The sequence below is a fragment of the Habropoda laboriosa genome, unplaced genomic scaffold (genome assembly GCF_001263275.1).
Source record: "Habropoda laboriosa isolate 0110345459 unplaced genomic scaffold, ASM126327v1 scaffold193, whole genome shotgun sequence".
Classification (NCBI taxonomy): Eukaryota; Metazoa; Arthropoda; class Insecta; order Hymenoptera; family Apidae; genus Habropoda; species Habropoda laboriosa.
The window spans coordinates 91,881-108,019 of NW_017100342.1; the positions used below are offsets into that span (position 1 = coordinate 91,881).

The 16,139-nt window shown below is 33.1% G+C and overlaps 1 protein-coding gene across 1 annotated transcript in view; it reads right to left on the bottom strand.

Annotated features, from left to right (window-relative positions):
- LOC108574495 (limbic system-associated membrane protein-like) overlaps positions 1-16,139 on the bottom strand; it is a 169,669-nt gene that overhangs the window by 76,967 nt on the left and 76,563 nt on the right. Inside the window, exon 3 of the mRNA XM_017937100.1 lies at positions 1,417-1,624. Within this exon, the coding sequence (XP_017792589.1) occupies positions 1,417-1,624 (208 nt within the window). The remainder of the gene's footprint in view (positions 1-1,416; positions 1,625-16,139) is intronic.

Consider the following 16,139-nt stretch of genomic DNA (forward strand, 5'->3'; position numbering starts at 1 on the left):
GCTAAAAAGAAAATATAAAGCTATAGTGTGTGTTGCGTTCTGTATATTGGAATTCGTTCGGAGAATTTTACCGGGTCGTAAATCCCACTTATACTTGTTTGCGACAATGTATCGAAACGCTGGCTACTGTGAAATTAATCACTCAAGCGTGGTTGAAAAGTAGTATGTTCGTATTTTCTCGTGACTTTACAATTTATTCCTGATGTGATACAATACTGATGTTTCTTCGGATGTAAACTAAATAGGTTTATATCGACGAGATTCATTTCTGTCTTTCTTTCTTAAAGATTCAGATTTTTATATGTACAGAATTAATACTCTTGTAATACGTTGGCAAAAGTGGATAACTTAACGTTCAGGATAACTTAATACAATTGAGACGTAACAGTGTGCTATGATTTTTGGCGACTCTTTTTCTCTCGATAGTTGACTAGAAGCTGATCTGAGGTTTTACAGATTCCTTGAGTCACAATTATTTTATTTTTTATTTTTTTATATTATTTTTAACGAGCACGATAGGTGAATCTCTCTCGAGGCCCTTGACCAATCATCAGTCATCGTGTCCTCACCGCCCTATTCTAACGTCCTTAGCGAGTTTGTTCTTGGAAGTGGTGCAGTGATACCTGCCCTCGTAGTTGGCTAGTGGAAGTTAGGTATTAGGTTGGTTCATAAGTTCGTGAGGTTTTCATTTCGTATTGAATGGAATTCATAACATTTGCCTTTTCTATGATGTAGAAAACGTTATCACTCTTCTTGTTCCATTGACAAAAATTTAGTAAACAGAACTTTACAACTATTTGACGTTTCTTTAGGTACAGGTTTGTCTAACGAATTTTTCACGACTCTCCTGGTTTAGTGAAAAATTGTCCTCTTATTGAGTCTGTGATATGAACTTCGATTGGGCGCCACCAAGGGCAATCCTTCCTCCCGTAGCTTAGAACTAGCCGATCTTCAACATGAGAGTAGAGATGGTCACCACGGACCTTGCGTAACGTGGAAAGCCAGTGACATTTTCCAAACTAAGGGAAAGTTAGGCTCTGAGTCTTCCAACACTTTGTGTCGATTATAAAATTGCATTCCAAGGCGAGAACTTTGGCGCCAAGATGGCAAATGACTTAATTTATGACCGTCTAAGGACGGAATAATATCTTTCAAATAGTATTTACATAATCAAATTTTCCTTAAAGTTACTCTGCTTGATACTAAAAATAAGTAAGCGACAGTAAGAAATGTAGAAATAAGTTGTAGCAATAAAAGTAAAAATAATTTAGAAAATTAAAAAATTGTATTTACTTGAAAATTTTACCAATCAATGTGGCACGACATTTCAAGAGGATTATGATCTAAAGAAATTATAGTAAATTCTACTATTCCACGAAAGTGAAAAATATTTGGAAAAGTTCAGGTAGTACTTACCGACAACTTCGAGGTAGCCGATTTGACTTTTCATTGGATCCGTATTAATTTGACACATGTACCATCCCATGTCAGATTTTTTTACTTCTCGTATGTGGAGAAACCATGTGCGATGATCGCTGTGAGAAACGGCTATTCGGTGGTTCTTCGTGATAACGTGAGTAGCTATCGTCAATATCGTTTGGGTATCTACACGCAGCCATGCTATCTGCAATAAATTGAAAATTTTCCTTGTAATATACAAGAACTAACAAAAACCTAAATGAGAAAAGCAACTATATTTCCAATTTTTTATTTCATTTCAAAAATTTTATATAAGGATATTTATTTTATGTAGTTACTTTATTTAAATAGAATTGAAAATTAAAAAAACATTGAAATCTTTATTTTCAGGGATTCTGACGGAACTCACAAATTTATAATTTAACCAGTACATATTAATTATTATAATTTAATATAATGTGTACATCTAAATTATCTATTAATTGAGTAACTTGATCAGTTTAATTATTTCTGTTATTACTGGATCACTACGAATTCTTTTTGTTTCAAATTCCTTGGTTTAGAGAGCTTACAAGCTGATTGCAATAAATGCAGTCATTTTTTTCAAAGTTATCGAGGTCACCTTTGGTTTTTAAATGGAACTTCATAACTTTTTTCATTTATCTTTACAAAAAGATAAATATGATAAGCAGCGTAACGTACTTCTTTTTGTCCACCCTGTATATTGAAACTTAGGTTATTCTGAAATCAGTGACAAACATTTCACCGATAATGCTCTCACGGACACTATTTCATCAAGACTAACTTTGACCGACACGTTGAAATCACTGGCAATTGTTTCCCTGACATTTATTTATTGATTTACACAACTTATACTGATTAACAAAGTCGCGGTACAAGTGTGACATCATGTTATTATTCGCCTCGTTATTTTTCATACACAGTATCGACGAAAGTGGGTATCGATAAAACAGTGTCGATGAGCAGTTTGTCGGTAATTTCAAAGTAACCCCAGAAACATCCATTACATCTTCATACATCCTTCGACCGTTCGCTATACTTGTTTTCACAAGCGCTAATTTCAAAATTGCCGCCTTAAAATGACCCAGGAGATCGTACTCCCATCGAAAGAACTTCCGGCACGCTCCTGGCCTAAAAAAAACGACAAGAAAAGAGGAACACAAACATTCTCCTTGCTGGCTGTACTTTGACACCGGTCGGCAAAGAAACGGTAAAAAAGAAGAGGGGCGGAAAATGAAAATGTGAAAAGGCTGCGCGCGCACGTGCCCACTAGCGCCGTCACAAAAACATAGTCGCCGTTGACCTCGAGTAAATCAAGCTGTTAAGAAAGTGTGATCCGTCTATGTAAAAAGGGCTAAAAATATAAAAAACTATTCACACCGGAGACCGCGACTCGCATTGAAGTTGTTCCGTCTGTGGACGTTAAATTATCCGCACGCACATCTGTATTTCCGGCTTGCCCCTTTGTGCTACGGTTACCAGTATATGATCACGTATTTTCCACGCTTATATGCACACCAGCTTTGGTATTGGTACCAGCAATATTTTCGTTCACGGCGTGTGTATTCGCCTTCAAAGGCGAAGGATAATGGAATTGCCGTTTCGCTGGGTAAATATTTATCCAACGGGATATCTTTTGGTCATTTAATTTTTAGAATAACGCGCCTATGATTTTTGCCCGCGGCGTGTGCGCCGAGCTCGAAGAGCCGCGCGATGGACACTTATCTAAATAGTCCTTTCGCAGGGTGCGATCTAAAGTATTGTACAAACGGTCAAGAGGTGGTTCCTTATATGAAAATAAATAAAAAATGTAGACTTAAATTTTGTCATCCATCCTTGGTTAAATATTGCAGATTAAAGTGTTTGGCTTTTAATATTGCTTCACGATTAATTCTTTTTTCAAATCTTTGAACGCAACCGAGTTTTTCATTTTCACTGCACTGTAGTAAAAATACGAGTCCTATTTTTCATTTGCGGTTTAGGATTACTTGATATAAAAATTGCACCCATCTTTTTTAACTTTTGCGTAATTTTAAAATCATAATAGGTGCACTTTTAAAAGAGTTCCTCTTTTCGATTCTTTACCAACCTTTGTTAATAATAAAAAAAAATCGATAGAGTTACATTCTTAGGTTACCTTATACCGTTAACAAATGTTGTCCTCGTTGGTACAGTTCACTTCAAAATTTAAAAAAGACTATTAATATTCGAAACAAAAATGTGCAAATGTGGCACTTATTTTGGGACAGCGGGAGTATTTGGTACTCGTGTGAGAATAAAAGGCGAGCCTCAAATAAAACTCAAAAATCAGAAAATCAGAAATCAAGCAAGGTAAAGAATTCATTAAACTCAGAAAAAAATAAGAAAAATTTTAATAAAAAGTGTCAAGAAAGAAATCGTTATATGGAAAGAACATTAGTACCGATAAAATGTACTCATTCTAATTGCAAGTAGGGTTCGAGATTAAAATTGTATGCACATGACGCATCGTATAGTATATCTATGTGTAATACTTAGGTGATAAAACATGAATCTGTTGCTCCAGGACTTTAAAATCATTTCTTTTGTTTCTCTATTTTAATAACAATAATCTTATTTCTTAAATTAAAACACATTATACTCTTTAATATGAATATTACAAATATACTGTTATTTATTTTTATACACTTCATCTTTATTCCATTTCTTATTTAGTATAGAAGTAACATCTAGTTTAAAATATTAACGATACATGTTTGCTATTATTTAGTATATCTGAGAACGATGGTGTTTTGTCACAAGAGATATATCTGCCAATTACAATAGGCTTGATTGTGAAAGTCTAGCGATTCATTGTAAATACGTGCACCATTCATATTACTCGCGAATAATATTTCGTATCTTTCCGACAATAGGAGTAGCGCACAAAGAGTATGGCAATGCTATCAATATTATATTTATAGTGCGCGTAATTGATACAAGCCAATAATTCCAATCAATCCTATTTCGTACATGTATGTTTGAAGCAATTTGATGTGCAATAATACTTCACGAATTGACGTTGCTATTTATTTTGATTCTGTATCACTTCCTTCCCTAATGACAAATACGCTATATTTAACAATATATACTTCAATTTCGTTAAAAGATATATTCATAATATAAGTATGTGTAGGCAGATTACATGCGTTAAGAAATATAAATTTTATACAAAATATAAAATATATGTAAAAATAAATTTTATAATAAATTTTGTATGGTTTAACGCGTGTAATTTACCTATACATACTCTACTAATCAAAAGTTCGACTTATCACTATCCGTACTAAAAAAACACAGGCATCTTGAGAGAAATATTGTATTGTAAGAGAATGGTGAGGGCTCTTTTCAGATATAAAGAACCATTTGAAGAGAATTACAAGGTGTACGTGAAAGAAAACGCGAGTGATAGTGCCTATGTAGGTCAGGTTTCGACTTGGACTCATTGTCAGCGTCAAGAAACTTAAGGGTCGGAGAAAACGTGGAACTAATACAGAATGAAGTAAACACCATCAACGGTAATCATTGGAAGAAAGCAGCGGATAAAGTAATAGAAATTGAAACAGAATACAGGTGAAAACGAAGACCATTAGAAGAATTTTAAAGACGACAGAGTCTGTGCAGGTGCTGTGAATACATAATACGGCTCTGACTGAGAGTTCGGCTCTTCATCTTCTCATATTTCTCTCAATTCGCTTGTTAGAACACTCGAAACATGTTCACTTTGACTCCTCGTTGATTTTGCGAGCCTGCTATATTTGTTCCACCGACTATACATTGTTAGGTTCGACCGATTAGGGCGGATCAGGCTTACGAGTTCGGGAGGTGACATTTTTTCGCAATAATTACATTGTAAAAAATATTACAAGAAATGTTCTACAATCTAAAAATTCTCATTTTAATGAAACTTTGTGAACTTACAGACATGTATTTACGTAGAGCATAATGAAGTGTATAAGCAACAATTTTTTCGGCGGAAATCACTTTGAGGTGATATCAATTCTCAGTTTCTGAGCTTTTTTGATTTTTAAATATAATTTTGTAAAGGAAATGGGATAGATCTAAACTTTAAAAGAACCTTTATACTATAGTTTTATGTGACGTACATATTTATCAAAACTTTTCATGTTTTCCATTGCAGTCATATACAAAACAATTTTCTCTTAATATTAAATTAGCATACCTGTAATGCCTCTAATCACCATATCGTCGCGTTAAGTGTTTCCCCATAGTCTTTGTTTGCGAAAGTATCACTCACAACTTCACATATAAATTACATATTAATATTATTTGTCGATAAATGTGAGTTGTTCGATATTTCCAAAAAAAAAACACTAAAAAATAAAAATCTAAAAATGAACTAGATGTCTGACTGTCAGACTTCCATAAATTGTCTAATGGCGTCAGAAAACTTGTAGCGTCATTATTATTTCCAAAACATTTCAAAGTCTCAAACTTTTTTCTCTATAAACTATCGGACAATCGAGACGAAGTATTGCCAAAAGTTTTCCACCGACCATTTCAACAGCCACCACGTCTGAAACGGAAAAATGGTGGCAGAAAGAGTCCGGGAGGCCTAATAATAAAAATAACAATGACTCATAGTTGTGTCCTCGCGTGGCCGGTGTGTCTTCGTAAATTACAGAAATTCGCAAGAGAAGCCGTAAATACTTGGTTATCATACTTGGCGGAAGCACCGAGGGGTATTATACCTACATTCGCGTACATCGTGGCCAGAGATGGCGCCAACCGTGGATATGGTTTCACCGTTTCCATTCATCGGACTGGATATCAAATGCAATAGTTCATGGTGCGCTTCCGACTAGGTGGTCGACCAGTCCTCGACCTCTACCTCCTAATCCAACCACCCACCGTTTCACACCGGTCTCTGGCAGATTTACAGGCGCGGGGTTTGATATCTGCATCCGAGAGTCCTGGACTAGTTCCACCTGTCCCGGATCCCTGTATACTTTCCGTCAACTTGCGCTTTCGCGAGGACACCTCCAAAGATAAATCAGCCGAATAAGCTCCTCGACTAATCGGACAGATCAGGTCGACGAATCGGTCAATGTTTTGGGTTTCCCGGTGTACTAGTTGTGTCGCGTCTGACGAATGGTATCACGCCCATGTTTCTCTGACGTGTGTCCCATTATGTGATGTAACGTATCCAGATGTAACCTGGTAATACTGTATACTTAATTAAAAAATCTTGCAATTGCTCTGTTGTGTATGCGTAATCCGTTTCGGATTAATTATGGTGGTACGAGACAATTTTTAAATAAATTTGCGAATAAGACGGGAGACAAATTTTTTTTATGGAAGAAATGACAGAAAATGAAAGGAAGTTTCACATTTTATTTAAAATTTTAGACTTCGAGGTTATTTTAAAGCTATATTGATATGCGTATTTAAGTTACATCAGTGTCTATTGTAGAATACAGTAGAAAAAAATTTAGATTTGTAAAAAACTTTTCCTCTATCTTGTTCACACATTGAAACCATTTAAATTGCATGTAAAAATTTTCTCGTACCACCATAGGTGTAATCAGGTGTAATTAATGTTCAATGCTTTGTTTTATTTTTAAAATTATATTATGATTTCTTTGATAATCTTTTATAATTTGAAGGTATTTGAAATTAATTAGAGTAATATTTCTGTTGCAATAATTTTTAGGGACTAATCACTCTAAAAATGTTAGTATTCTCTACTTTTCGTGCAGAATTCATTTGGTTTTTATCTCATTTAGAAGTCTTTCCGTGTAGAATACAAATGTATTAGGTTTTCGCGCCGAAAACGAAAATTATTTTAATGATAATTCCAAGGAAATTCTATAGCGATGACATAATTGTCTTACCAAAAAAAATAGGAGAAAATTGTGGAATAAGAAGGCGTTTACGTATTTTTTTTTTTTTTTTTCATCAAATTTAAAGGTTTGTTTGAAATATTGATCTGAATTATAAAATTCGATAAGAACTTATGGAATGATCTAATAATATGTGTCTAAATGATATTTGTGTTGGATATCACTTGTGTACTTTTTCTAAAAACGAGACAACCATTAATAAGAGATAATTGTGTTATTATTTGTTTTTCATATTATTGTATCATTTTAGCGTGACAATATTGACATCCTAATTTAGAACGGCGAGAAACATGTGGAACATCACTTGCTGCAGGGAAAGGTATTTATGCTTGTTTCTACCATAGACGCACGAGAAGTTTCTGAACTTTCATGACGTACCTAGACAAGTTTTAGAGAAATTTGGGACTTCGGTGCCAGATTATAACTTAGGTATTGTCTAAAATGCGTTGTCACATGAACACACGTATGTATATGATGCAGCTTCATAAATTTCCATTCGGGACTTGCGGGAAACATTACATTATTGGTCTCTTACAGTAAGATGTGCACAAAAGTAAGAAATATTGTAACACGTCGTGAAAAGATTCCCCGAGCATTAGAGTTCGCAACATGTAAAAATATAAACAGGATAAAAATAATTAATCTTTCGCTTATACTTCATTAATTAAACAATCTAACTAAAAGGTAAACAAATTTACCACAAATTAATTGGAAATTATATTGAAGTATATTTACTACGTCTCCACTTGCAAGAATACCATTTATATCATATTATGTAGCTTTTTAAACCCTACAACTTCTGTAAGTAACATTTTCTCGTATTGTTTGAAATAACCAAGATATTTAAGTGGACAGAGTTCGTGAGACACACTGTATATACAGGCTGATAGGGTGATCCGTAACTGCTGGTACAACAGTGAAATAAATTGAAAATATAGAATATTTTTTCATAAAAAATTTAGATTTTGAGAAAATTGAATTTAAATATTCACACATGTGTTTAACTGTCTCTTGGCCTTATGTTTGCATTAATAAGTGATGCTAATGTCACGATAAGTAGTTAATAATCTACTGATAATATTACATATTTATTAACGATTTCCTTAATTTAAATTTACATTACGAATTGTTGATAGTGACGTCCTTGATAATTCTTAAAAATCATTTAGACGCTTTAATTGTTTGAAAGCCTGTACGATTCTTTCTTCTAAGTGCAGAAGATATTTACACTATTTCTTTGCAAAATGTGACATTACCGTAGTTCATCAACATAAATGTATGAGCGAAAACAACAGTTTGTAGTGAATCTATAAATTCATTTTTCTCGAAAACTAAACCTTCCATGAAAAAATTTATTTTACATTTTCAGTTGATTTTCTCACGCAGAATTACGACCTTCGCTGTTGTATACACCACCAGTTACACAATACCCAGTACAAACGTTTGTATTTCGGAAAGTAGGTTGAATTGTAAAGCTTGCTTTCGGGAGATTAAAGGAAACGAAGGGGGACACTAAACCGTGTAGGTGTAAATTCACTTAGTGGAGGTATTAAGCTTATTTAAAAGCCAGTTGAAATTTTTCTAATAGAATCTGGAATATTTTTTCTGTGGCATAAGAGCCTAATGAGACGAATTCGACGATCCATATGTTGTACGATTTCATTAAGAAATATTGAAATTGTAACGTATGTATGTTTGTATTGTGTTTATCGTTTTCCTTTTAGGACTACAACGAGTTCCGTTTTCATTTTGCTTAATCCTAACTTACTTAAGGGGGTATTCTAGTCGAGACTTTTCAAAAAAATCGATTTTTCTTTTTTACATTTTCTGAAAGTAGACATTTGCAGAAGTATAACTGTCGAAGCATTTTTCTGAATTCATAAAACTGACGAAGTTATAGGTGGTTAAAAAAAACGACATGTAGCCCGTAGTCGTAAGTATACCATTCTCGTGTAACTGGTATGAGAAACTTTAAATGTTAAAACTGTAACGTTGAGCTATAATGGGCTAGTTCTCTGCAAATACTCCGATACATTATTCGAACATCAATATAAATAGGTATATGTATATATATACTTGAATACACCTCTTGAAATTATCTGACACAGCCGTAAATATTTCCAAATTGATGCTTTTAAATGCGTTAGAAATTCTTTCCTTCGAGTCTCCCATAGTTGTTGACTGAGGAGTAAAAACTCTTTCCTTAACGTACTCCCATAAGAAAATCCATTGGAGTTAGATCTGAAGATCTGTGCGGCTACTTGGAGAAACCTTCACGACCTATCCAACACCAGGGGAAATGTGCATTTAGAAAATTTGACGATCGGCACTCAGCGTCGTAGGATGTTGAAGCATTAAAATGTTCAGTGCAAGATGCCTACGCTAGTCTATCAAATGGCACATGTACGTACACGTGTACGTTTCAATAATACTGGTGTGTACGTGTATTTTCACATTTTTCAATAAAACCATGCGATATATGGAGACGTCAAACTGGTCACACGATCTTTTATCATTCTGTAGATCATTCTGTGAACAAAAATATACGATGAGTTATTTTAAAAAATTCCAACCAACTTTCAAATGACTTCCTATACCTTCATTAAGTGAATTTCAACCCACACGTTTCGATGTTCCCTTTCACCTCTATTACTCTCCCAAAAGAAAGTTTTCGAATTAAACATATATTCCGAAATATAAAGATCTGTAGACTCGATTGATAAAAACAAAATGGGTCAACCGGAATATTGATGTTTATTTCGTACTTTTGTGAATTATATTTCAGCTGCCTGAAAAAGACGTATCTATACAAATTTAAAACTTGAAATCAAAATTTTAACCGACTCTTCTCAGATTTATTCTAGGGGAGTGCAGATCATAGATAGACGAATATTTCCTTCTTAATTTGATATCACTTTACTTTGTCATTTTCACGTTTCGTCGCTTATAAAACACTTAGTGTGACTAAAACGACAGGTTTGAACTTTAAAGCATCTTACTGTGGGTCTGAGGCTAAATCTGTTACATTACAGAGTGTGGATTTAAAAGTTTCCACAAAAATTAAGGTTAATAAAACAAAGTAATTTTAATATCACCAATATTACATGGAACACTCTGTTAAATTATATTTATTGCGTGAGGTGAGCATACACATCGAAGGTTCGATATACTTTTCACCAAGAAGAAACTGCATCTCGTATCGTGATAGCGCAGACATAAAATTAACACGAGAATGTAGTCTCTCGTGCAAATGCTTTTTCACGTCGATGCTTATTTCCACGGGACAGATGTGCGTATCGTAGCCAACAATTTTCCCTTCGCGAATCTTTCAACTTTCCCGACATCCGGAACACAGCTCGCGAGTGTCATTCGCTTCAATTTCCGTTTCCCGTTCCAACTTCTTGACAGGTCACTTGGACGCCGAGAGATAGGTAATGCTAGCGAAGTTCTGTCGACGACTACGCCGCAGCTTCAATTCTCCCGTGTTCACGACCACGCCACATTTCTTGGTCGAGATTAAAGACTAGGCTTGTGAGATTAATTTTCATGAAAGTGCACAAGCATGGAAACGGCCATCAGCTAGCGCGATTCAAAACATGACCGCCAGTTTTATGGCTTTACGTGAGAAGTTCATGTTAGATCGTGCACAGGATGTTTAGCCACTTCTGGGAGAAAATTTAAGGCGTGATTCTGGAAGTCGAAATAAGACGAAAATCAAGAATAAAAAAATTTCGTTTGAGGCTTCGTTTTCTAGTTATCAACGTTTAAAAATATCCCCGTAGTCGAGCAAACCTCTCTACACCAACGAATATAGGACACGTCGAGACAGGTGCTGCGGTGATCTTCAAAACAATTCTGTCAGAAAGTAATTTCGTTGTTTTCAGTCCTTGAATAATTTAGTTCCTTAAATTTTTAGATTTGCTCTCGAAAAATGTTCCAATTACAATACCGACCTCATGATTGCTTTTAAATAATGGAGTATGGATAAAAGTAAATTAGAATCATAAGAAGATACAACAGAGCTGTAGGGAGAGTGTGCTGAATTCTCCCATCTAATGTTCGTTTCTTCTTACGAGTTATAAAGATAATATATGGTTGATCATTATCACGCAATTTTTCTGTTTAGAGGTATCATGTCGGTTCGATTTCCTAAAGTTTTGAATGGACTATATCCACTTTCTTATAGTAGATAGTTGTTAAAATAGTTCAGCCATATGGAACAGAATATGCATGAATAATTTAACCAAACTATGATCAAAATTTTCTTCGTTTGAAGGCCTAGTTTTGTATAGAAAATTCACTGCTCTTTGAAATTTTGATACAAAAAGGTACATATTCCATTTAAAAAATTCAAGGTTACCTTCATATCTTTTTAATAAATAGGTTAATTTAAAAAAAACCGTTCCTAAAAAGATTTTGTTTGTAAAATACATACTTTAGAAGTCATTCGGAGTGAACAAGTTCTGTGACACACTGTATAATTCTTACCTTTTGTAAACAATAAAATAAGTACACGAATGATGCAATTAGGATACAGAAACTACGCAGCCTCAATTTTTTATTATATCAACATTGTAAAAATTAATAATTAATAATTCAATTTCAACTGTGATAAATATCTATCTGTACGAACTTCTTCCATGATTATTCTTACTAACATTTCATAAATTCTTGTAAACTGAAGTAAAGGAAACTAACTATGATTAATATGGAACAAAATATGAATCAAAAATTTCTACTTAATATTTTGTTTATCCTTATCATACTGAAAATGTCAAGGTGTAAGTATAGCTAAAAATTCGTTTCTGTTTCGACATTATAACATTACGTTAATTACCAGGTATTTTCTTCTTTCCCGCAATACAAAGTGGCAACACATTGTTGCGCATGCGAGCTATTCATTGTCCCTAGAGTCACAAAGTGTTTCGTATAAAAACCCTTTTATGAGATATGATCTTACTCTTTATATTTTAAATTCCCTAGGCATATCAGATTAATTCACTGCGCAATTTATAAATTTGTACTAACTGTACGAGGAGTATATTAATAAATGTGTTAATAAATTCTTCGAATTGAATTAATGTAAAACGCAATTATAATTTAACGAGTTGGACGTATTATACCAATATGTAATTAATCAGTAATAAGCTAGATGATTATTAAATTCCTAATTCATCAAAGTGACCTAGTTGTGATGCAGGTAACTGAAATGAATGAAAATACGGAAAATGCACGAATAACATTAACTTTAAAATTCATTTGGAAATGATTACGTTTGATACCAAGAGTATATACACCTCAATACATTCTTCATCAATCAATAAAATTCATCCTTTGACATAATTCATAAATAAACAAGTATCGTAACAAGTTTTCACTGCAAGGAAAGATTGATGCAAACAAAGAATTTTATAACTAATTTTTATTCTAATATTCTCTGAAAGACACTTTCAGCCATTATTATTATCAGATAATAATTAAAATTACATAATTATGTAAGTAAATAAGATAAATTTATTCAGCCATGTGTACTTCTTGAAACGCAAGTACTATTTCAGGTGTTAGAATGATCTCAATTCGGTTATCAGTTGTAAGGTTTCGTATTGCGCAATTACTAATTAGATTCCTCAAAGGGCATTTCTTTTACACGAAGTAATTTACAACTTTGAAAATTTCTTGTTCCAGGTAACATTATCATCTAGATTTACGTAGAGATATGCAAATGTTTGTTGTGAGAAAAAAGGATTATACATAGAACTGATACTTAAATTCAACCATATTTCCGTATGCATTTTGGAAGGTACACTGTAGCTTCATGAAGTGTTCTTACATTATAACACTCGCTAAATGAAAAGTAGAACTTCAAGCAACTGTAATTTTTCATTTTGCAAAAGTAAATGTGACATTTGCGGAAACGTTCCATTTTAATTCGACAAATTTCTACATTTCCACTTTTATATCTTTCAGGAAATTATTTGTTAATGGCAGATAAGTTTGCATTAGTTTAATACACCTGTTAAATACATTATTTGTTTGATATAACATCAGTGGTACTCTGCATAATGTGTACATACGGTATGTAAGTACTCCGCTGTTCATAAGTATTAGGACACCCGTTGTGTTGGTGTAAAAAAAATTATATGATTTACATTACATTTCCTCACGGAAGTTAGTGTGCTTCGAGATTGTAGAATGAATCTGTTTTATTAAGATCTTGATAATTTTCTAATGACTTTTGTGTGACAAATAAGTTTATATTTAACTTGTAATGACAATGAGGCCTGCTTCATTTTCAGTAAGTAGATTTGTAAAATTTGTGTAAAATTTGATAGATTTCAGTAGATTGTACTAAAATTCAGTCGATTTCCGTAGGTTTCAAAAGATTTCAGTAGATATTAGTAGAATACAGTAGATTTTAATAAAATTCAGCAGGTTTCAGTAGATATTAGTGAAACTTAGTAGATTTCAGTAGAATTCAGTAGATTCTAGAAGAATTCAGTACATTTTGATAGATCGTAGGAGATCTCCTTAGGTTTCAAAAGATTTCAACAGATGTTAGTAGAATAAAGGAAACTATAATAGAATCCTCAGATTTCAGTAGATTTTAGTAAATTTTGGTAGGTTTTGGTAGATTTCAGCAGAGTTCAGTAGATCTCAATAGATATCAGTAGAATTCACTAGATTTCAGTATGCTTCACATTCAATAAGTATCCTAATACTTCTGAACGGAAGTGTACGTATGTACTTCAGCAGTCTCACAATTGCAGAATTGTGTCCATCAAAACGTACACCACTTCAAACACCTCTTATGACGTTAGAACCATTGTTTCATTCCTTTAGTTAACGTCAAATGACGTTGTACTATAAGTTGTTAATATCATCTAAACATCCACTGTTCTATTAAGGATACAAAGAATTCAGCATGCAATTTAAGGAAATAGAGATGACCCTGAAATTTCTGACAACCCTCCACCTACAAAAGAATTATTACCGCCGCGCTATGGCCCCCTTGGTACTGTATAACTTTTGTAAATAAAGATTTTTCATATCTCCAAAACTAACGGAGATATTCCAGGTAATCAAAGTTATTACCCCATTCTGTATAAAATAAATTTCAACTTTGCAATGGAGAGGAAATGATTAAAACTCACAGGTTATTTAATATCGATAATTTTATAATACCTACAGTTTATTTTTAATGTTAATAGTATTTTACATGTGTACGTATTACGAAAAAGCTATTAATAGATTTTCGCGTATAGTTCTAAAGTAATTCAAACAATTTTAAATTTCAAGAATCTGAAGAGCCTGTAACACTATCGTTTTTACATTAGAAACAGTAAACTTTTTCCATTAAATTTATATTTTCCTCTTTAATTTTCAATCTGTTTTTTTTTTCCAAATATACTATCAATCACATAATGCTTTTTTCTTATTCACATTTAACTGCAACTTGTTTCGTTCAACCCTTCGAAAACAGAATTTCATCGAAAAGTCTCTACTAGTTTGTTAATGAGAACTTTACGATTAGTCGGCGAGTTTTGCCGCAAAACAAACTTTTTTAGCGTGATTTTGCTTATACACAACGTTCACTATTTTCTTATTGCGTTCAGGTTTGGTAATCAGAATTTTTTTTGTAGTTACTACTTTTTACTGACTACTGTTAACCTTTGCTTCCTCCGAGTGACATTTCCACGCCTTTGATCATATTCGAAACTTCAGCTTTCTTATGGCATTTCACCCGAAACGCTAACATTGGTACATTATATTTTAGACGAACTCATGATATCTCACGAGACTTACGCAATATGGTGGTATTTCCAAGTTTATTAATTATTTTAGGAGGCAAATTAATTAAATTTGAAGAATTAATTTTTCGTACAAAATTTAATATTGTTTCTCTCATTGAAAATAAAATTCTAGAAAACTATTATCCTCGTTTAAAATAACTTTCAGACACATATTATTATACAGGATGGGCCACGTAATTTAAATGGTTCTAAAAGGTGAATAAAGTGGAAGACAAATTTTTTTATAATTGCCATCTTCTCTGTGTTTTTTTTTTTTCAAAGTCACCTAGGTTTTTTCACACGAATGTACGTATTCTTTTTCTACTGTATTTATTGTATATTGTAATAAACATTGATGTGCGTTTAAACATGCATAATAATACGACCTTAAAATGACCTTGGATTCTAAAATTTCAAATGAAATGTTAAACTTCCCTATGAAAAAAAATGTTTCACAAAATACATACTCTTCCAATATAAAACGTATCTATCATTATAAAATTTTATGAGTAACCTGTACGAAAATGTGTTTTGCAAACCCTAACATGACTTACACATTTTTAAAAATTAATAGTGCATCCGAATTATTTATGCTATAACTGTAATTTTGCTTAATTAACTTCTATTAATATTCCGCTTCAGCAACAAAATTTTCTGTTTCTGATATTTCAAGAGTGTTAAAATATTCCTATTAAATTGGTGCAATGTAAAACAGTAAATACATTATATCTCTATATTTTTCCTTCGCCATGCAAAAATATGTAATAATTTCCTTTCTCACATGGTTTCTCAAATTTTCAAATTGCTCACAGACAACAAATGACTGGCACACCACTATCGAATTAAACACAGAACTGTCCTAGCTCGTCACGAAACTGACACCTTCCTGTCATTGCTTATTTCACAACTATTTCGCAAAAATTCTTCTACAACATTGAAACAGAAATCGACATGACATGAAATAAAAGAAACACTCGATTTGTTTAGTTTCTTCACTTGCACCACTTTCGTAATCACTGTCACACAC